Source organism: Cygnus atratus, chromosome 5 (assembly GCF_013377495.2).
Source record: "Cygnus atratus isolate AKBS03 ecotype Queensland, Australia chromosome 5, CAtr_DNAZoo_HiC_assembly, whole genome shotgun sequence".
Lineage (NCBI taxonomy): Eukaryota > Metazoa > Chordata > Aves > Anseriformes > Anatidae > Cygnus > Cygnus atratus.
The window spans coordinates 41,538,600-41,561,988 of record NC_066366.1 but is presented as its reverse complement, the minus strand read 5'-3'; the positions used below and the strand labels follow the sequence as shown (position 1 = coordinate 41,561,988).

The 23,389-nt window shown below is 46.6% G+C and overlaps 2 protein-coding genes across 2 annotated transcripts in view; one reads left to right on the top strand and one right to left on the bottom strand.

The window, feature by feature from the left end:
• Positions 1-3,929: 3,929 nt before the first annotated feature.
• Positions 3,930-6,576, top strand: PROX2 (prospero homeobox 2). The gene is given in 4 exon segments (XM_050711220.1): positions 3,930-5,387; positions 5,915-6,055; positions 6,058-6,315; positions 6,391-6,576. Coding segments are annotated over 4 exon segments (2,043 nt in total).
• A 15,524-nt stretch (positions 6,577-22,100) lies between these two features.
• The window catches only part of YLPM1 (YLP motif containing 1), a 38,802-nt gene continuing 37,513 nt past the window's right edge, over positions 22,101-23,389 (bottom strand). Inside the window, exons 19-20 of the mRNA XM_050711133.1 lie at positions 22,939-23,118; positions 22,101-22,506 (exon numbers count right to left, since the gene is read on the bottom strand). Coding sequence (XP_050567090.1) covers positions 22,972-23,118 — 147 coding nt within the window. The 3' untranslated portion in view covers positions 22,101-22,506; positions 22,939-22,971. The remainder of the gene's footprint in view (positions 22,507-22,938; positions 23,119-23,389) is intronic.

Sequence of the window (23,389 nt, the reverse complement as noted above, 5' to 3'; positions counted from 1 at the left end):
TCATTGCTAAACTGCAACCTTCAAAAGAGTCTCCTAATATAAGTTTGCAATGAATATCCTCGGTGTGATTTTCAAAAAAAGGTTGAAGAAAAATCAATAGGGTGTAGTCTCTGAGGCTTCGAAGATATGCTGACAGCTCTAAAGCAAGGCAGCTGTGCCAGGAAGGCTCTCTGTCAGGGATTTCTCCGTGGTCTGTCTATAGAGGGCTGATATCCTTGAGCAAGGCCACCCGGTGTCAACTGCTTCTAACCACAGCCGCCTGCGTACCAAGTGAATAAAACAAACATCACGGTGTTAGTTAGGTGTGTGGAGGTGAGTTAGACGGAGACCTAGGAAGGGTAGGGGCAGCTTGGTTTTCTCTAGCTCCAGGGAACTTCCACCTGCTCCTTGTCTCCTGCACTGAACATCAGGCAGATCGGTCCTGGGGGTGAGGTTGGGATGTGCTGGATGTAGGAATGCCTCTAGCATACCCTACAATAACCAAGGTACTGAATTTGGCTGCTTTTCCTACGTCGTTCCACTTCCCAGCCATTTCCTACATCGCAGACCCCCAGTATCCCCACGGCAGGGGATGCTAGAAGAAACTGGGCACTTTCAGCAGGAGTTGGGTGGCACCTGCATCTCCACACCACAGGCACCACTCGTGCCTGGTGTATTTGCGTCATCTCACAAACAATTCACCATCCTGGGTTCTGGATGGAGCCTCCAGGCCAAACCACAGCTTCCCAACCCTCTCAAGGTGGTGCTAGGCAGTGGGACAGCCCTGCAGGTGTGCATGGAGGGGGCTGGTCAGAGCTCTCTGGGCCAGAGATTGCCTCCTTGTGAGCCCCAGTTGCGACCAGCCCCTTGGCTGCTACAGCACAGCCGAGCCCCCAGCTCCCCTGGGATGGCAGAGCTTGGCAGGCATCACCCAGCGAGCATCGCCCTGCTCTGCCACGAGAGAGGCTGGGGACCGACAGACAGAGCAAGCCCAGCACTGGTGCTGTGTCTGTAAGCCTGGGAGACAGCTGAGCAGGGTGGGAGCGGAAGGTGGACGGACCCCTGGACTGCCATCTGCATATTCAGGAGTCATTCCCAGCCGGTTGGCTGCCTCCAGCCACCTCACTCCCTCTTTAAAGGACCTGAGCACAGTGGGAGGACGCACCGGGGTGGCCTCTCCGGCATCCCACAGCGCCCAGCACGCTGCCCTCGGCCAGCCCAGGTGAGCGGGGCAGAGGGGGGCAAGCAGCTCGGGCTGGGGTCCTTGGATAGAGACGGAGGGGATGGGGCAGCTCGGGGGGGATTCGCAGCGCTGGAGGGGCAGCAGGCTGCTCTGTGCCTGGCTCTCCCAGCGAGGGGCGGCTGGGGAGCCCGCATGGGGTCGCTCCCATTTTGGGGAGGACATGCCTGGTTGCTTTTCTGAGTAGCTTTGTCTTGCTCCTTCAGTTCAGTTCAGTCTTTTTCTTCAGTTCAGAGGAGCCTCAGCTTCTTTTTAGTATTTCGGAAGACAGCGCTGGTGAAGGCTGGCTGTAAGAGCACCCATCTGTTAACTCGGCGGGGAAAGGGCTCCGTCAGTGGGAGCAGTTTGCGTGGGGCAGGACCTCCTGGGTAGGACATTTTGGCAGGTTCTGGATCCAGGGCAATGCCTGGAAGCCCCTCACCTTCAGTCCCCTCCTGTCCTCCGTCCTGAGGCTTCCCGTGCCTGCAGCAAATTGGAGCCTCTCCTCGGGGCTGTGGTGGGCAGGGACTGTGGGTTGTGCTCGCGCTCCCCAAATCTGTGTGGGGAGGCAGCAGCTCAGGTGCTGGAAGGCTTAGCCAAGCTGAGGGCTCATTGGTAGCTCTGAGTCTGTGGGGAATCCATTGCCCTGGGTTCCCAGGGCTGGAGAGTTTCAGAGTAAGGAGCTGGCAAGGTCCCTGACCCTGCTTTTGAACACGGAAGAGATGAGGAGTTGTGACAGAGCAAGTGCCAAAAGGTGTTTCTGTAACAAAGATGCATCAAAAAGTGAGGCTGCAGGACCAGCTCTCTTGTGCCCATGGCACGTGGAAAGACTTACGAGTGGATGAAATATATGAGTACATATATTTGCTGTGTGCCTTTGCTGAAGGCACCTGGTAGACCAAGGAGCAGCACATAGTGATCCTGAGAGCTGCCAGCACCCCAGCCTCGTGCAGAGCAAGCAGTCAGACCGCTAGGAAAATGAAATCCTAATGGCTGGGAGTGAGTGGAGACAACACGGGAGAGCAACAAACTTTGTCAGATAACCCAGAAAATGCTTGGTTTGTCAAGACCGGAGCTGGCTGAAGGGACACGGACGAGCCCTGTGGCAGAGAGTCTTAAAGACCTCTTGAGCCAAAGGCTGGTGCTGAGCATCGGCAGGGGTGGGTGCCCTTGGTGCTGGGCGTTGCTGGGAGGGTGCAGCGGTGCTGAGCTCAAAGGATTTGAGTCAACAGTTCCCTCTGCGCAGAGAGCTGCCTCTCCAAAGGATGGAGCAGCAGCAGGGAGAATTCAGAGAGGCATGACAGAGGAGGGGAGCAGTGTGTCTGCGTGGTACTGAGATGACAGGACGGTGTGATTTACAGGGGAGGCAAGCCTGAGGACCCACACTGGGGTGATGAGTCGTGATGTGCAGTTTACAAAAGGTAGAGCTACTCTCCCAAACACCAGCCTGGACTAAAGGGCTGTTCAAAGAAAGGCAACCTGCTATAAAACAGTGAGTAGAAACATTTTCTACACTGCTCGGTATCCTGGGGGACTTGCTGTAGAGAAAACAGTCATGGGACAGAAGATTAATAGGGTTGAAAATGATCAGACATTTCTGGGCATAGGAAAAAGAATCTCTGGCACTTTAAAGATGCTTGGAAAAGACATAAACCATCCTACCTCAGGTATGGAAAGCTACTGCTAATTAACGTGGTTGATGAGGAAGCATCCCACAGGGATTTTTACTCCGTAATGGCCCAGGATGTGAGCTTTCACTCCTCCTTTTGCAAAGCTGTCAGAACAAGCAAGTGGAGGAGGTGGCTGCCCGTCTGCGCTCAACATGACAATTTTAAGCCTGGGGCTGCTGGCTCAGGAGTTTCCTTCTTCCCCGGTAATCCCCATCCCCACCCCTTTTATTCTGTGTTTTAACAAGCCCTTGGCAGCACCATGCCGTGGTAGCCTCACCATCCCGGCGGTCACACCGCGCTGTCCCTGTCCCCAGACCCTTGCCGTGCCCCTTCCCACCAGCCCAGCCCCGTGGGAGGCAGATGCTGCCCATCTCCGTGTCCTCGGGGCTCTGGGAGCTATGTTCCATGAATGCCTCCACCGGGGCTGCTGTCCCTGTGCCCGGGCACCCTGCCAGTGCCCGGGAGCACCTGAAACCACCTTTGCCCAGGCGCACCTGGAGGCACTCTGTCTGGTGCTCACTGCCCTTGTACCGGAGTCCACCGGCCCAAAGGGGATTTTGCCAGCGGTGAGCTCCCTTTCTGCTTATCTGCCTGAGCCCGTGCCTTGCACACACTCCTGAGGCTCCCGTTTCCTTGGGGACAAGGGAGATGTTTTGTATTTAAAGCCATTGCGGTGTTGATGGAGAAGCTGAAGTCTAGGCACGGTGAGACAGATCCCCAACCCCTCCCAGGGACATGGCTGTGGTGCAGGAAATCCTTGCTGTCGGGCACATCCAGGGCCAAAATGTTTGAAGTGGGCTTCAGGCACCGTAGATGCTTGCTGTCAGCAGCCTGCTCATGTGTTTTGCAGCACCTGGAGATTTTTGCATGTCTCATTCCCCTGGGAATTGCAGGGGATTTGGGATGCACTGGGAATCTGGGAGGAAAATCTCTGTCCACGTGCATGGAGGGCGGCTGTGTCCAGTCCTGCCGAGTGATGTTTCTTGCTCTTTCTTCAGCTCCGCGCCTCTAGCTGGCCGAAACCTCAAACGCCTGGGACACCTGCCAGCCCGTCACTGGAAATGATCCCTTACCAGCTGCAGGGCAGCCCTCCGGTGTCCAGGCGGAAAGATGACCCAACGGATGGCAGGAGGGCCCCTGAGCAGGGCAGAGACCCTGCTGCCTCAGGGCACAGCCAGGGGCTGAAAACAGAGCCCTGTTTCCAGAGGGACTCTCTGTTGCCTTCCCCTGGTGCGTCCCTCGTGTCACAGCTCCTCAGCCACACGGCGGTTAGCAGGAGCCTGGACCCGTGCACCCTTTTCCCTTCCTCGCAGCCAGTGGGGCTGCCCCAGGGCTACGAGCTCGGTGCGCCTCCTGGAGAAGGAGCACAAGCCCTGGCTCTCACCAGGACCCGTGTCCTGGCTCCTGTGCCCTGTGCTGGTGACAGGGAGCCGCTCTCAGACGAGCACCTCCAAGCCAAGCGGGCCAGGGTGGAGAGCATCATCCAAGGCATGAGCCTCCCTACAACCCCACAAGCCTCCGATATCGGCATGGAGGGAAGTGTGGGGCAGGACAGGGAGAAGGGTGGCAAGATGTCCTGGGAGGGCAAGAGGAAGCCGAGGGTGCCCCAGCAGCAGCGGGGTGTGGGGGTGGCTGGGCAAGGGGCACCCAGAGGGGGCAGCCCCCATGCTGCGGGGTGCCAGCAGCTGAAGGAGCAGCTCTGCTTTCTGGAGCAGCAGCTGAGGTGGCTTCAGGAGAGGTTCTCCCAGGTGTGTGACCCAGGGGACGCTGCCCGGACCCAGGGAGGTGCTGAGAAGGCACAGCCGCTGGCTGGGAAGGCTGGGGACAGACCGGACAGGGACGGTGCTGCTGTTGCCCACCATCCGCACAAAGCTGCTCCCTGGGGGAGCACCCCAGAGGTGGATGGGCCTGACGGGACGCAGGAGGATGAGGGGAGAGGCGATGCAGGCGGCCTGCCCTCGGCAGCCAGGGTCCTCTCACAGGCGCTGAAGCGCGAGCTGGCCGGGGTGACGTCCCGCGTGGTGGACTCTGTCCTCACCAGCGTGTGGCCGAAGGCAGCCGGCCACCTCCTGCAGCAGCACCCGGGGCCGGGGGCGGGTGCCAGGGGAGAGCATTTTCCTGCTGGGAAATGCAGAAAACCCCTGACTAAGTCATCCCCCATGGGCACGCTGGGCTCACCCCCACCTGAGGCACCATCACTACCCTCAGGGAAGGGCCTGGGCCCTCACGCCAGCTCCTTCAGCCCCAAGGCAGTCAGAAACCCCCACCAGGCACCCAGTGTGGGTTACACACTGGGCTCAGCCATCCCGTCAGCACAGGAGAGCCGGCTGCTGGGCCAGCTGCTGGGCTACGGCCACTGGGGGAGCCCCCCTGTCCCACAGAGGCATCCCCCTGAGGCCCCGGACCCTCACTGGGGTGCCACCAGGCTGCGGCCATCGGCGGTGAGGCAGCAGCGGTGCCCCCTGCCCCTGGGCCCCGGCGAGGCGGAGGGGGACGGGGTGCCCTTTGCCCCCACCCACGTATCCTTTGGGGCCTGCCCATGGCCTCCCTCGTCCCTGCACACTGGGGTGGGCTGGCTGGGTGCTGCTGGAGGGCAAACACTGGGACAGGCTGCCTAGTGAGGTGGTTGATGCCCCACTCCTGTCAGTATTCAAGAGAATGCCCTCAGTAATCTGCTTTAACTTCTGGTCAGCCCTGAAGCGGTCAGGCAGCTGGAGGAGATGATTCTGGAGGTCCTTTCCAACTGGGCTGCTCTGTTCTATGCTAAATGCCAGCAGCACTTTGTTACGGTGTGGGCGAGGAGCCCTGGCACAGGCTGCCCAGAGGCTGTGGGGGCTCCTCCTTGGAGACCTTCAAAAGCCACCTGGAGGTGGGCCTGGGCGCCCTGCTCTGGGTGGCCCTGCTGGAGCAGGGGGTCGGACCTAGTGACCTCCAGAGGTCCCTGCCAGCCTCAGCCATCCCGTGTTGCCAGGCGTGGGGATGGGTTTTGGCGGGCGAGCCCGGGGCTGCTGCATGTTGGCTTTCCTTGACCCTAAGACACATCCAGGAGGCGCTGACCCCTGGCCACCTGAAGAAGGCCAAGCTGATGTTCTTCTTCACCCGCTACCCCAGCTCCGCTCTGCTGAGATCGTACTTCCTTGATGTGCAGGTAGATCTGCTGTGGGACGCAGGGTGCCGGGAGGGACCCTTGGCGGGTGGGATTTTGGTGCTGGTTTTGCTGAGACGCCGGTTTTCCCCCTCTGCCCCCGGCAGTTCAGCCGCTGCATCACCTCCCAGCTCATCAAATGGTTCAGCAACTTCCGCGAGTTTTACTACATCCAGGTGGAGAAGTTCGCCCGGCAGGCCCTGCTGGAGGGCGTCGCGGACGCCGGAGCCCTGCGGGTCTCACGGGACTCGGAGCTCTTCCGCGCCCTCAACACACACTACAACAAGGGGAATGACTTCCAGGTGAGGGGTGCGGGCTGGGACACGGGGCCGTAGATGCCCACCCGCCCCGGTACCCCCCTGCCCGTCTCTCCACAGGTGCCCGGGCGCTTCCTGGAGGTGGCCAGCCTGACGCTGCAGGAGTTCTTCAGCGCCGTCAGGGCGGGCAAGGACGCTGACCCCTCCTGGAAGAAACCCATTTACAAAATCATCTCCAAACTGGACAGCCACATCCCTGACGTGTTTAAAGCCGTGGGGTGCTCCCAGGAGCTGCTCCACAGTTGATCCACCATGCAAGGGGATTGAGAAGTTTTTGGGTAACCGCTGGTGGGGTGGGGGAGAGGCTGGCTGTGCTGGACATCTCCTGAGCACAGCTTCTGGCATCCATTATTCTATTTTCTCTCCGTCCTAAAAGACAGTCTCCTACGGTGAGGTCTGGTGCTCACCCCAGGCACCAGGATTTTGTGCTGTGTGTTTTATTTGGCTGCTCAAGCCCGGTGCCAGAGAGCCACGGAGGGGACAGAGGGAGAGGAAGCCAATAGCTTGGAGCCTGGGAAATGGCTAGTCTCCAGGCCCAGCTCCAGCTTCCCCTGGGACCCGGGACAAGCCACCTTCCTCATCATTTCCAGAGGGCTGCAAATCAGGGCAGACAGCCTGTTTTTGTTTATAAAGCAGGCTGAGGTCCCAACAGTGGGCAAAGTTTTCTTGGCACAGCAGCCCAGCACGCTGTGCCCGCCCCGGCAGCGCTCCTCGGGCCCGGTCCAGATACAACACAACAGCGTCCAAAGAAAACATCTGGTGAATTCCAGTGTTTCAAGCAGCCCATGAGAATGGCTGGCCGTGCCTTGGGGATGTAAAACTGTGTGTCATAGCTGGCACAAACAGCCCCCTCCCCTGCCTCCCCTGCCGAGGAGCTGAAGCTGGGCAGCGTGACTTCTGGTGGAACTGCCCAGGAGCAATCACCCACCGCTACCACGTAAGCTCTTCCTGCTGGCCTGGCAGGTTGCAGTCCTGTTCCTGCAGAAGTATAAGCCAAAGGGCATCGCTGTTCGCTGTGGCTGGGACCAAGTGGCTGCTTTTCCACCAGGTGAGGTGTTTTGCTCTCCCGTCCTAGCAGAGGAAGCAGTGGGGGGAGGCAACACACCTGGTGGAAAGGCTGTGAAGAGGTGCAGGAAGAAGGCTCTGAGAGGGGAGCAACCATGCAACTGTGTATGAGCAACAACATCCCTGAGCAAAAGGCTTGGGGAGAATAGGGCTGAGAAGGGGTCAGGACAGTGCTGGACGTGCTGCAGGGTGCGAGGAAAATCCAGGTGGCAGCGTCAGAGGAGTGCACAGGGAGACCTGCAGGCAGGGTGCCTGTGGCTGTAAGGAAGCCACGGCAGGGCGGGATGGGTTCTCCTAAACAGGGGCAGTTTTACTGTGGCCTTTCGCCATCAGAAGTGGGGCTATCCACATTTCCTGACCGCGTTTGTATGTTAATTGCTTGAGGTTTGTATGTTTTACCACCCCAACTCTAAATATACTCAATCCACTTTTAAATAAATGCATAGTTGCGACTTTACATCCCCAGAGACCTATCTGATAACTTTTCCTCTATCGTTTTACCTTGGGAATTTCATACAGTTTGTTGGGGAAAAAAATAACACCACGACAGAAGGGCTTACTCCTGCTGCCAGCATTCCTGTGGGGCTGAGCCACCCTGGCTAACAACTGTGCTCATGTAAACCCACAACCTCACCCCAGAGCCTCAGGTCAATCTGCTGCAATCTCAGCAGCCAGCAGGAGGATGAGAAACCATGGGCTGGAAGCAGAGAAACTCATCCCAAAGCTGACAGGTACCGGATTCAAATGTCCATCACCTGAGAAGTGCTGCTGCTGACTCCACGAATGACAAGGCCGTGACATTCCTGCAGGCAGCGAGCACTGCAGAGCTGCAGTAGTGCATCAGGTAGGCAAAACGGGCACTGCTGGAACACGAAATGACAGCCTGGCTCAGGGAAGGCATTAATGCATTTTTTTTGGCTGTAGCTAAACCATTAGGGGATGTAAGATAGAGGTTTAGCGGAGACATGCTATTGGAACAGATCCCTTTGGCACGTAGTCCCTGGGGGAAGCAGGTTCTTGCCCAGACGAGTTGCTTCCCTGCTAATACGCGAGTTCGTGGGTGCCAGTGAAGCTGCAGAGGTACTGCTGCAAACCACAGAGTGGCTGAGGTTGGCAGGGACTCCTGGAGACCAACTGGTGCAACCCCTGCTCAAGCAGGGCCACCCAGGACCATGTCCAGGTGGCTTCTGAAGATGTTCAAGAAGGGGAGACACCACAGCCTCTCTGGGCTACCTGTGCCAGTGCTCCATCACCTGCATAGTAAAGAAGTGTCCTGCATCAGTCGCCCTTTGGCTGTGATGAGTATCTCGTATCCATGTGTTGAGTTTTATCCAGGCAGAAAAGGGGAAAAAAATCCCAACAGGCTAGAATGACTGTGAAGAAATGTGGGTTTCGGCGGCTGCTCCGTTGATGATATGGTATGTATTTTCATACAGTCCAGTGTGCCCAAAAACATAGCAGACAGTTTTCAAATGAAGACAAATAGGTGCCTGCCACACGGAGATTTCTATTAGCAAAGTGTGTGTACTTACAAGGCTAGGGAGAAAAGGAAGAGAGGGTGCCCACCATGATGATGGTAGTGACCCCTGCGCTTGGGTGGGCTGTGCAAGTTCCACAATTATCCACTGAAACAATGGGGGTAGCGCACTCACCTCCTGCTGACTCAGTTTCAACTTTTTAAAAAGAAGAGTCCATTCTTTCCACCTATCCAAACGCCCATGGTATATGCAAAAAAACCCCCACCCAGAGCCACCAGTAACTGCTCTGGGAACAGGTCCTCAGGGCTGTCCTTCTACATTTCTAATTGCATTCGTAATCCATCCACAGCAACATGCCCAGCCCACACAGCTAACAATAGCAGAGACCACCGAGAGCTAAATGTTGCTATTGCTTTGCCTCTGGGCTCCTAAGTGTCCTGTAGCAGCTGATAGAGGGAGATGTGACCACATTCACATCTCGAGAGCCCTTAGTACTCCTGTATGTTATTACTTATCACAAGAGCTCTCATTACTCACATACAACTAATTAGAGCTTGAGGAAGTCCCTGCTGAACATTCAGCCCACGTGCCATAATAGTTTGGGGAGGAAAATCTGACAAGCGATGAAACATCTCAGGTTTTTCTTTACTGCCGCTAGTGGCTTGGACCTGTTTTCTGTGACTGAACCAGCCCTAGAGGTTCCCAGCTCAAGCAGAGGTTCTTGAAAAGGCCCTGCCCTCAAATACCCATTGTGGACGGTGCAGCTTGCTCCAGGTGAACATCCCCCGGTAAGCCAGCAGCTCAGGCTCGTGAAATCTCAGCCACAGTTGCTGTCCTGCTATGCGCAGTGGAAGGACAGATGAATCCAGCTGGTGGAGCAGCACCCAAGGCTTGGTACAAGCAGAGGCCCACCTTGCGATCAACTTCTTTATCATTTTTGTAACATACAAACATTACGCTGATCTAAGGAACGAGCGTTGTTTTCTCCCTTTGAGATCCCTGTTGTCATATTCACGGTAAGCAATCACACCTACCGTTGGTCTCTGCAGTATTTCCATATACTTCCCAAATTTAGCCATTTGTTTTTTAGCACTCCTGAGCAGCGGTTCAGAGGGTGATTTTCACTTTGTATGTTAGCATAGAACACCATTCTTGGGTTTGCTATTCCAATAAAATCTGCACCACAAATGCTTTCTGGGGCTACTTCTCATTATGTACTAAGCAACTGTAACCACACAGCAGTAAGCCTAATTGGCATGAGCCAAACCCAGCAGCCTCCCCGCTGGTGTTTATTGCCCAGGCTTTTATAGCTGTCTTTGTAGTTGTTCTACTAGATTAAGAAGGATCAGTCTTAAAAGTGTCAGCCTGTAACGAACAGGTTCAACCTTTTTGTCTTACCACAACTGTTGAAAATAAGAACCTAAAAGCAAGCGGTGAAGTTAAAAGTTTGAAGTAAAGCACGAAAAATACAAGATCAAGAAAAAAAATGAAACATGAACAAGAGTTTTTACTGTATTTCCCAAAACACGTCATGTATCGTCCACAGCTTTACACAAAGTACAGAAATAATAAAAAAAATACTTTGTATTACTTTAATAAACTAGTTAAGGCAAATATCTGAAAACATATATGCATATATACACTCCTCTCTCTCTTTAAAAAGTCCTCTCTGGGGTCTCAGAACATAATACTCTACAGCCTAAGTAATCATTTTCCCTTTCCAGCTGCCAAGCCTGTAAGTAAGAAACAGGAAAAAATACGGACAACCTTTTGCAGACAAGGTGAACTGACGGCCAAGGGAGAAGTATGCCAGCCCTACGCATCTGTGCATCTACTGAGCCTCCAACCTGTGCTCAAACAGAAACAATTACAAAGGCTCTTTTTCAATAGAACACTTTAGGAATAGTAGCTACAGTTACAAAAAGATAATGCCTTATAAACCGTATATTTAAAAGCCACAGCACTCTCCTACCCTAAGCAACCCTTATAAAGCAGAATTTAATCTGTTCATTTTCGGAAGCGTTGCAGGCTGTGATCTTGAGGCCAAACAGCAGCAAAACCAGATCTTCTCAGCTTTGACAATCCATGGCCCAACTGAGACTTCTCAATTTGTTGCATTTCTTCTGTGGAAGGCCACGTCCCAAGCACAGCATGGCGAAGCTGGCACTGAACTCCGTGTGCTTGTTACTTGTGCTCTTCACATACCCCTTGGGTAAGGTGCAAGTGCCCCAGAAGAACCATTAGAAAATGTATTTTGTACTCAAGGCTGGCCAGTGCAATAGAGCCATGTGAATCTGCCACAAACAGCTGCTGGAGCTGAGAACAGACGTTTCTGGTGAGAACAGGACCTAGCAGAGCAGCACGTGGGAGCTGGAAACACCACCACGGTGAGCACAGTCCATTCGCTGAGCGGCCTCTAGTCACAACATGGGGTCCTGGCTTCCCAAGTCAAAGCAGGAGTGTTTGATTGGTGACAAATGTTCTGTTTTGGGAACTTCACGGAGCTTTGATTAGTAATTGAAAGTAAAGGAGTGACAACACAGTACTCACCCATATGTCAGCACTTAGCTGGAGACACGATTTGCTTGTGTAAGCATCTTCTGTCCCACAATGTAATTAGGATGCTGGCAGCAGTGCTCTCTGTATTTGAACTGGCGTGCAAATCAGGGAAACAAAATCCTTGCAGATGGTGGGTCCACTCATAAATATGCCTGCATTTCATTTTTAGAAGGGTTGCGTTTACTCTGGAAGGAATTGTCCCTGAACATTGTTCTTGAGCAGCTGCTATGGGGAAGACTGTGGCAGCACAGCACGTGTTTGGTGCTGAAGAAATTGGTGCCACGTGAACTCTCCAGTAACCGAGACAAAAAATGCAGGATCCTCTTTCTCCCGAGCTGGTGTCAGCTTTTTTCCATATAACCATGCTGAGTAATTCAAACAAGACAGCAATTTCTTCCCTTACATGCTCAAACACCAGTGGCCATCCTCCTGCCTTCTAACAGCCTACAGTCTGTCTGCATCACTGCTCAACATGCAGCAACCTACTGACGGTACTGGGTTACTCAGATCACCACAATTTCATGGCCATTTGCTCCCAGTTTTACTGGTTAAGCAAAAACAAGTTTTGCTTTCAACTGCATCATGAATCACAGGCCAGCACTGATGTAGGTATATCCCAACCGCAATGCTCAAGACCTGTTTCTTAACAGATGTTGACTATTAAGGCCTCAGTCAGTCGGTAGGCTGGCTGTTACCATCAGGTCTTACTGCCCTTACTGCCTCTGTACGGCCTGTTACAGAAACTACAGCCAGCCACCAGCCTCAGAGCCCCCCAGGTGCTCTCCCCGCAGAAGATGCTCTCTGGAAAGTAGCGGCAGCAGCAGTCTTTGCAGAGCAGCTCCTCTCTTTGCAAATGATGCTGGAGCCAGTGGGGAAAATGTTCCTCAGGAGCATGGCACTGACACCACCTGAAAGCAGTTTGTAATGTCCCAAAAGTCCTTTTTTTGAGTATTTACAGGCGCTTGCGCAGTCCCTACAACATGCTCCAGCGATCCAAGGATTTTGATAGTTGGAGAGTTTGCACAACTCTGTTCACCACCTCCCAGACCTTTTCCTATGAGCATTTTGGTGCCAGTTCAATTGTCTTTAGTCAGTACACTACTGAACGCTCACGTCTTTGCAAGCAGTAAGTGGTTTCTTCCACTGGAAAAAGACCATAGAGTTAAGAGCCCCATGCCTAAAGCACAACAACGCACACTGGAAGCTAAAGCTGAGAAAGGATCCTCAGACATACAAAATAACAACAGCTAAGAGAGCTGGGGGAGAGGAAGGTGGAGAGGATGGATAAACACAAATACTGTAGATGTAACTCTTATCTTGCAGGTGTAAATCAGAAATCAGCAGAAGTAATGGAGTTATGACAAGGTAAACATGGTGTTACAAAAAAAATCAGGCCCTACGTACAGAAGACCTACACACACAAGTCCTAAATTCAAATAAAAATAAAGGAGCACTGAGATTAATAGGGAGGAAGGTTTTACACAGAAACCTCATTTTTTTTTTTTAAACCAAACTCAAACTTACTTTTAAAGCCTATTTTCACCAAACCCAGTGACAATGACATCAAAAAACGAAACAAAAACAACCAAACAACAAAAAAAATCTCAGCTGGCAACAGTACAAGTGAAAAAATGGAGGCCAACTACTACTAAACATATTTCTCTCCAGGATCACCAAAAGCAGCATTTTAAATGCTATGCTATTTTCAAAGCCTTTGTCTTTCATCAAAGAAAGTCAGCAAAAAAAGTAATCTGAATTTCAGTTCTTTCTTTTTCACAGCATACTTCTACACTTCTGTAATTTCCAGAATTCCCTAGAATACCGTTCAGTCTTGATTGCGTTAACTGATGCAATCTTTGCCACGGAAGATGATTGTTTGTAGAGTATGTTAATAATTTTAACTACTTTAAACTCAATTGCAATTAAAGCACCAGAGACCTTCCTTTTCCACAACTGGTGTATCAAAAATAGGGAACAATGAAACCAGCAATAATTAAAAAGAAGGAAGCAATCGATATATTGCAGAAAGTTAACAGTTTTTCTATGATACGTGGACTCCATCTGTCCATTCAGATATACTGAACTCTATACTGTTTCAGGTCTATAAGACTTGACACAAATGGGGTGGGGAGTGGGTAAATCATACAGACTGAAACTTGAAAAGTGACAGAGGGAAAGATGCTGGAGGCCAATCCCAGCTGGACTGGACTTATCCAGCTGGAGAATTGAACATAAAGACAACTGATTTCAGCATCACACATTTATTTAAGTTTTATACAACATACACAAGGTGGATCATACATTTGTTCATGACTTGTAGAAAAATGCAGAAAGCACAGAAAATAGATAATTAAACTAACTGGACAACAGGAGAGAGGTACATCATTTCTATCTCCTGTACATCTACACTTACAAGTAGCTCCTGCTGTTGAAAAGAAACTTTCCTCATCTTGACGTATGTAGACAAGGACAGATTAAGATAAAAGAAGTGTCAAAATAGTCCAGAGAAGGAAAATTAGTGACTACTGTAAGAGATAAACCACACATCTTTATCTCAGAAAAAATAAAACTCCTTAACTGGAGGAATTAATACACCAGAGTCCCCACCTAAATGATTCATCTAAATAAGAGACTGATTCAGAACAGCTGCATAAATCATATTTTCCAAAGGAATGGCATTTGGAATCAAGCCCTCTGTGAATAAAAACACCCAGATGAAGCACATCCATAAACTGCACTCCTGCACAACTGCAGTCACCTCGTCACCAACCCTGGACTAAACGTCAGTTGTGCGGATTTATAAATAATGTGTATTTCTGAAGCTCTGTTTCATTAGGCATGGTAAACAACCATCCATGACAAGAACACAGCACGCCTATCTGCCGTTTACAGAACTTATCACCAAAAAGGCCAGATATGGAGAAGAAACGTCTGAATAGACAGAAATTTTGCAATATTCCTTGAGAAAAGGCAATCTCTAGGAGACTGCACAGCTGTAGCAGACCCTGCTGAGGAACGTCTCTGCACCTGGATGCTACTGCATTGGGGTATGCAGTTCGTGGAGGGCAGCCTTTGAGAAAGAAATTCTCAGTGGCTTTTAAAATTAAATACGAGCCTAGGATTTAGATGCAGAATCCAATAAACCATCAAAGCAGAACACAAAACAACAATACGAAGTGGTCAGTGTTTTCAGATTTAGTAAAAATGTTAATCACACCAATTTTACTGGTTTTCTTCTGGTTTTACTGAGGCAAATCTAGCACTTTAGTCAGACTTTTATTTTGCGCCAGGTTAATCTTCAAGTAGGAGATAGTCGTGGACTACTAGCGTACCATCACCAGTGCAGCATACTCACCGTGCTAAGTGTCTTGCCCCAACAGATCTGCAGACGCACTGATTAAAGGTACCTGAATATTCTTCTTGAGCTGCATTTGAGCCACATATACTGCAGTGAGGCGATAGCAGACAGACTTCTAAGTAAGACTGAGGAATTTTATACCCAAGTTTCCTTAGGGCCATCCCTTCAGCCTCGCAGCAGATTCTCGCTGCCTGTTGGGAGAAGGGAAGGGAGATACAAACCTTTATATTCCTAGCAGAGGAATATGCAGATTGTAAACTCCTTAGAAAAGGGTATTGACATTCCTCAACTGCAAAGTACCTGCTGCAAAATGTACACTAATCATATCATACAATGTGCATTTGAACCAAAGTTGTTCAAATTGTTTATGTTAGTGTTTCAAAGATTTCTTGGGACAGACCTTGGTAGTATATCCGATCATGTTGAAGTTCTGTGGTTTCTTAGCTACACTGGAGCGAGCAGGGCTCTTCTTCACGTACCCCACAGAAACAGCTTGCTCTTGTCCACAGCCGAGCTTCCTGTGTTGATGATTTTAAAAATTAATATCCTGATATGCGACTGTTACAGGTGATATAACACTCTTCTATCCTCCACAGAATCTGCAGTCGCTAATCCACGTGCTTCGGTGTGGAGTAACTACAGGTGAGTTTGGTCGTCCAGCTCTCATAAAGGAAGTAAGGTGTTGTCTCAAGCATAAAATAACAACATAAAATTTCATTCATTCTGGTTACTTAGTATTTTATCTTGAAATTAGATCAGAAGTAATGTTAGAGCTTTGGTTTGAACATTCATCCTTATTTTTTCTTCATTCGAAGTGAAAAAATGTGAAAGATTCACTAAGAAACCTTGGAAGATTTCAAAAGAAATCATTTCTTGCTACAATATACTTAGATTCTGCTATCTTAAAGCAGCTACCAGCAAGTTAAATCCTGTTTTCCATTAGATGTCAGCAGTTGTCAAGCACTTTAGCAAGACATAAAGAAACCATTTAAATTTGATACGTCTCCTTAAGGCAGAATGAAGATCTCACTCCATATTTATGCAGCATGTAGGTTCAATGAAATGTAAAATCTTGACAGCAGACTGCAAGTGATACTCTACACAACCGTGTAATGTTAACCCACTGATTTTTTTTTCCATGGAAAAATGGTGGCTTTTTCATGAAGTAGAAGTTAATGGCTTAGAACTGCACTGGGCAATAGAAAACCACAAAAATGTAATGATAGTGGAAACAATTTCAAACTTTTGGCTTTTTTCCAATTTAATCCTGACATGAAAACAGAGCTTTAGTGCCATCTGGTTGTCATTACCTGAAAATCTTGATTTCTGTGTGATTCAGTCTGAGGAGTATATGATGACGTTTTCCAGACAAGTTAATCTGTCCACGTCTTCTTCAAAGAAAAGAATTTGGCAACTTCAGTTCAAAGGGAATAGAAAAACATACACCTCAAAGAACACCAGTAAAGACTGATCACTTGCACAAGAGTTCTCAGCATCCACAGATGAATAATAAATTGAGACACCATAGGTGTTTGTCAGTAAAGCTGTTTTCTGTGCTCCAAACAGTAATACAGTATTTTTAGAAAAAAGCAGCTACATGTACAAAAGCTTACACCTGGATCAGCAACAGCGGTCAAACTCCATTATTACAATGTCACACTTACCAAAACAGAATAAAAAGATAATTTTTAAATGCTGCTTAAGATACCTTGCCTTCCACAGAGCATGTAGTGACAAATTAAAGTCAATGCCTGTATTACCTACCTGTCAAAACAGATACCTTGAGTTTTGTGCTTTACTCATAAGGTAAGGTCATTTGTGTTCTGAAGCAGGGCAGAACTGCAGCACTTCTCTCCCTTTGCGTGTTAAACCCTAAAGGAGGAAAGTAACATCCTACAAGACTTCAGCAGAAGGAATCTTAAGTTTTTGGAAAACGTTTCTATTTTTTGTACAATGTTTCAGTTTACACACTATCTGTTAATGGCTTGTGGTTTTAAAGAGAATTAAAAAGTACTTTCAAATCACCCTTGATAGGCTTTTTCAATACAAATTCCTTTCAAAATCAGCTTGCTCAACTATACTTTGACCTGTAAACAAAAAATGATATGTATTATTTTAGATTTTCCTCCAGAATTATGTATCTACTCAGTTACTATGGCAGATACCTCAGATGGTAGAGTTGCTAGCACGTTCTAGCCACATTAAACAGATTGCAGCTCAGATAATTAGAGTACAACTGACAAAATTCCCATTTTTTCCCCCTCCCCTCCTCCACTTAGATGCATTTTTTTTTCTCCTCCAAGGAACACTGCAGTTACAATTTCCCTCCAAACGCAGCAACATTTCAAGATCTAGTAAGCAAGGGTCTTCATGTATTCCCTTGACGTTACTGTGTGTTCAAACACAGCGACATCATGTATGAATACAGGGCTTACAGCAGACAGTCCAGATACCATCCAAAGTTTGCCAAAAATTCCTGTGTAAAACTGAACATCCATTCATATGCTCTTGTGCATAAATACAAGGGAAGAAATAAGGAGAAATATTTGAATGATTCACATTCTAGAACACAAGCACTAGAGATAGGTCTAGATATTCCACACGAGATTCTGAAAGTTAGAAAAATACAAGGAAAAAAAAAGAAACTGTGCCATTTCCATCCAGGCAGCTTTAAAGTTTTTCACATTAAATTTCAAATGCTAAAATTCAAAGAGATCAGAGACTCCTGACTAGAAACCCAAAACAAAATGGAAAATAACAACTACTTTAAAAACACTTGTAGTTGTCTATTTCCAGTAACTTGCTGTATTTTTTGTTTGCTAACAATACTTGAGCTTACCTGGTTTAACCGAAAGTGTGAACAGAAGAGTACATTCTTCTTCCAAACAGTATTAATCAACTACAAAGTGATAAACCATCTCAAATACTGTCATTACCAATTTTCCACCCTACATGCATCAGGGAGATTTAAGGCTCCAGGCTGCAGATCCGGTACTATGGAAATTTGGAAGTGGTAGAAAGAGACATCATAATCGCTGGAAGACTCCATTGGTAAGAACGAAACAACAGAATTTCACCATGAAAGGGATTAATCTTGAGCACAAATCAGAAAAGTTACTCTGTGTTCCTTTAGTCAGTGGAAGCATTCTGACTCTCAGCTGTAGGAATGGATGAGTAGAAGAGAGAACTACTTTGGGTCAAGCTTTATGAGACAGTAATGAAGATTGCCTTAGGAAACCCAAAATTGTATCACTCATTTTAAATTCTAGGAAATTTCTCTTCTCATTTCTACAATAAGAAAACTAAGTATAATCAGTCTTGCATGAGGCTGTAAGAACTGGAATTTCCTTTTACCCACTTACAATTCACGCTGCAAATGTGCAGATCTCAACTGAGATGGCCGTCTCTGTTCCTCAAGTACTTTATCTCATGGTACATAGGTTGCACTGGCGCAGTTTGATCTCAGATTGTCTGTGGATCTCAAGTGCAGTATTGCAACCTTGCTTCCCAGGAGTAGTGTGGGAAACAATAAATAATGAGGAGGAGCATAATAAAAAGGAACAACATACCCATCAGCATTTGACTTCCAAAGGCCGCAGACCACGTGAACATTCCCCACACCAAAACTCTCAGTACTGCTTCCCCTGTCCAGGCCATGTACACCAAGTTACAATAATCCAAGAGAGTTCCTGGGTTGCAGGTGAGTTAATTCCCAATTAGGTAGCTGGCAGGCTCATTAGGAACTTCAAAAGAAAAAGTTCAATTTGTTTCCGTCCCAGATCAACCATGTTTTCTTCAAGTCCTGAGGTTTGTCCAGTGTTTTGTGTTTCCATAATTCCACGGCAGTAACATTAATAATAAAACTGTGCAATCTGCTATAGGAAATTGTGTCCAAAGGGCATGAAACAACTCAAATAAGTGGATTTATATCAGGCAAAGACCCTTCTTCTTCTGTTAACGACAAAGTAGTTTAGGTGGTAGCAAGCTGACCCACAGGTCAAATTACTTAATTCGTTTGAAAAGAAATCTCAGAGTGTTCCAGTAATGTTGAAATCTCAATTTGGGAAAAACAGATTTGGGCTCAAGAGGTCTTGTTCTAATTTAAAAGCACGTTAATGAATGAGTCTGCTTCTGCAGGAAGCATACTTTCCAGTGTGACTTACAGATCACTATCCGTCATAACTTTTAACTATTCAAAGCAACTGGACCAGATGTAGGATTTTCAGGGGGTAGGCTAATCAATTTGTTTCAGTGTAATAATACAACTATTGTTTTCAATTCAATCCTTTCATAAAAAAACATTATTGGAATGATACTCAGTATCTAAATGGTCGTTCACCAATTAAAGTGCTTCAGAAAATAGTTAAGGCCGTGCCTTAAAAGCTGATAATAACAGAAACGTAATGTTTACAAACAGACAGGCAAGGAACATAGTTAATGGACAAGGATCATAGAGATGACTAGATCAAGTCCAAAAAATACCAAATCCAAACTGACAGGTGAAAAGTGAAAAATCTAACTTGTACAACTGCCAACTTTTCTCTTGTAAAGATGGGAAACTAATAATGCAAGGTAAGTTGTTCATCTATGTTGATGTAAACGTTTAAGAAAAAGCAAACCATGACATTTCCAGGTGATGTAATACTATATGCTGGATTTTTAACCTTGCATACCATAGTCAGGCCATAAAGCTTAATGAGCAATTCTAGAGTAAAACACACAAGACAACTGAAGATGACAACTAAGCTCTATTCATGTATCCATACATTGTCTTAGGTTATGTTTCCTTGCAAAAAGCACATGTATTTCTTACATGAGGTAGGTAGTTTCAGTATTCTTAACAAAGCAGACAGTCTTAAGCAACTGAAGTGCCATTAAAAATTGTAATTCAGAGAAAATAGTCTTAACAGTCAACTTTGCTCAAGAGGTAGCGGCAGCTCCATTCTGCAGCAGCTGATTTTTTTTTCAAGGTTGTATTTTTAGATGTGATGCACTACACAGAAACAGTCCAATTTAGAGTTAACGTAATTGCATGCATAGAAAAAGATGGATCTTAAAGTGCTGGATGCATAATTTCCTATTTTTCCTATTATCAAAATGGACATTTTTTCTGTTCATTGCTGTAAGAGATTCTAGAGCCAATATTGGTGAGCAGACGAGTTAAGAACTAAATCAGGATCAAGCCTTACTGGGTTCTATACCAAAAGATTCTCCAGACAAAACAGAAATCACTCATCACCAAACTCTGACTATAAGCCAAGTATTGGACTACCCAGCCATTCTCAGTTCTGTGCCAGCAGCAATGATGAATTTCTCATTTTTGCTTGATTTCTTCACTCAATGAAGGACTAGGGTATGAGGAATCGGTTACATGCTGTAGCTCTGGCAAAATGTTATTTTCTTTGAGAGCCACTTCCCATCAAGCAGATGAAAACTAACCTACAAAGCTTTCAAACCAACTGAAATAGACAGCAATACCATAGAAACGGAAAAGGTGGAACTTTAGGGAGCCAGAAAAAAAGAACAACCACCGCTAGCACCCCCAAGGTGTTTTCATAACACAAGTTTTGCCCTAAATTTGAAAACTGATACATTTTCTCTCTCTTATTAGAATTGAGTATAACTATGTGTATTCTCTGTCCATCTCTTTAACTCTGTGTTAACCACACAATGAATTTGATGTAACCTGAGTGTTATCTGCTGAAAAAGTTTTCAAAATTGTCAAAAGTAGTAAACAATACGATCAGTTCTGTCACATGCTATCCCTTTGCATGCTCCAGAAATATTTAGCCTGGAAAGGAAGTGTTAGAAAAGGTCCTGGTTTAGGTTTATCACCAAAAATACAGACAAAACAATTAACAAGTCAAGAAACTTTTTAAAAGTCAAGAAACAGCATCAAATCGTAACAGCGGCATGCATGTCACAAGAACTCCAGTTCTGTTAGGGACGACTTATGGTAGACTGAAAGCCATTTTACACATACCTGAGATAGCAGCTTCTCTGAAGTGAAGCTTGCCTGATTTCCACAACAATATACAAGGGCTATTATTTCTTAACTATTATTTTCCCTTTGTGAACAACTCTCAGCCAGAATTCAAAGAACACTTGGCAACATTTAAAAAAGAAAGTATACGAGCTACATAATAGCATGCATACACAGAAAATGCACATTCATTACCTTCCATTTTAAGAACATTGCATTCAGGGAGCCTGGTTTTCTTGTATTAAACACATTCAGGGCATAACACAAGTTCATATATTCATATATTTTCCAAAGAGGTTTCAATCATGCACCACAGACAAAGCTGAGAAACATCCAAAAAACCAAGCCATTAGAATGGCAAACAAAACCATTCATTAGCACCATTAGCTCTCCTCAACAACATAAACCATAACCACATCAGAACCAGCTCATTTCCCAACCTAGAAGAAAACCACAACATAATCGCTCAGCAGAGCAACAAAGAGTAGCAGAGAACGAAATTCAGAACTTCATTTGCTTCCCTCAGAAAGATCAGGAGAAAAATTTCAGTTCACCACTAAAACAATTATTTTAGGATTTAAATACCTTGCCTGGTCACAACGTTGTTAACACAAGGTATTTGCTTCAAAACCTGAGAGGACAAAAGAAAGTTTTCACCAGCAAACCTGTGATACTGTGCAGAAATGGTATGTCAGTGTCTATGAAGAATTTGCACCACTTTTTATAGTGTGGACTATTATTTTTCAGCAAGTTAAACGTATTTATTAAAGGAATAGAAGGGTATAACTACTGGTGTTTGTTGCTTCTTTTTATGAAGTTTCTCTACAAGACAGTAGACTTACAAATGGAATGAAATGTCCTGATAGGGACCAGTGTTGTCTAAAAGACATAGTAAGACCCAAATGAATTTTCTATGCTGCCCTCCAGAGAATGCTGTAGTGGAATGCCATAGTTTTCAAGTTCAGCATTAAAGAAACATTTTTCTTACATTACTACCCTGAGTATTTCAGAGGCATCCAAAAGAATTTATACTCACGTAGTAATGGAAATTTGACATAACTGAGAAACTAGGATCCAGAAAATGACCATTTTTGCTCTCCCAGAAGAAAGAGAATGATAATGGCTCCTAAAGGCCAGCAAAACCTGGGGCCTTAATGGAGCTGTCTCTGAGAGGAAGAGCACATGATAAACCTAGAAGACAGGACACATTCCAGAGTATGAGCACCTCTTCCAGGTAAGGATGGCTCTGAGCACTGTCAACATGTGAACACACAGACCACAATTAAAATGTGAAACAAAAACCATGCTATATGGTCCACCAAGAATACAGAGTTTATAGTGAAATTTATTGTTCTGCTTCCTAATACAATAAGCTACAAGGTACATACAGTATAAAACGAGAACGGCCACAAAGCAAAGGTGATAAACATTCTGTGACAGTACAGTGGAGGTAACATCTGTCTAATCCTTCCACTTCATCCCACAAACAGCAGCTAAAACTACTGGCCCTCCCCTTCCCCCCCCCCCTCCAAAAATATTAAAAAGTAAACTGTCTCTCTCACTTAGGAGCAGCGGGATTTTTTTTCTTTTTTTGAGGGCACTGGTTATTTGCCAATATCTCAAAAAAATTGCTGAAACTAAAATAACAAAAGAAAAACTGTGAAGGTGGGAGTGACATGACCCATGCAAGATGCTCATGACACCTTGGTTCACATCTCCTCAGAGCAAATGGCCTGTAAAGAAAGGAAAAGTTTGTTACATCAAGTAAAACAGTTAAAGTAAAAAATCAGTTAAAATGGTCAGAGTTAAGATACGTATAGTAAGCAAAATCTGAACTAGACAGGATCAAGCATACAGCTAAGCTATTCTTATAATGAAAACACTTTTCCTTTTAGCAGGGTTTGGAGACTCTGATAGCTGACAATTTTTCTTCTTTAATTTTTAGATGCTGTACAGGGGAACGTGCACTGAAAAGTACACAGCTGACACCTACTATACAGGGTTCCAAATCATATAATCTTGTCTGGGAGAACTCTAACAGTGACAAGACCTGCAATCTCAACACTAAAAAACCCAACACCCAACCCTAAAAAAAACCCAACAAACTAAACAAACAAATAAAACAATACCAAGGCCAGAAACATGCAAAACCACCGTATACTTACCTTAAAGGCACAAAATTCCCATTAACCACTTTTTCATATATACTTGGTACGGTTGAGGGCTCTCTCAGCAAGATGACCACTTTCATCTGTTATCTTCTCCCAGTCTGTTTGTCCAACAACAAAACCAATGGCCCTTTTCCTGTCTGCATCTTTTTTTTCTTCTAGATCTGCCCACCGCACCTATGGAGAACATACTATCAGTAGGACAATCCCTTATGAACTTCTGAGACACATCTAAGCTTCCCACTGCAGATGAGAGTATAAGAATTCTAATTTGTACTCATTTTAATTCCAACAGGTAATCACTAATTTGTTCTCTGATGAGTAAAGATGGAAATTGCAGCGGTTACATTATTTTTAATTGAATGTTCCGAATGTTCAATGAAGTAGAAAAAAAGGTATGTATGATTAGCATTTTCCATTTCAATGCTATAGTTCTGAGAGATGAAGA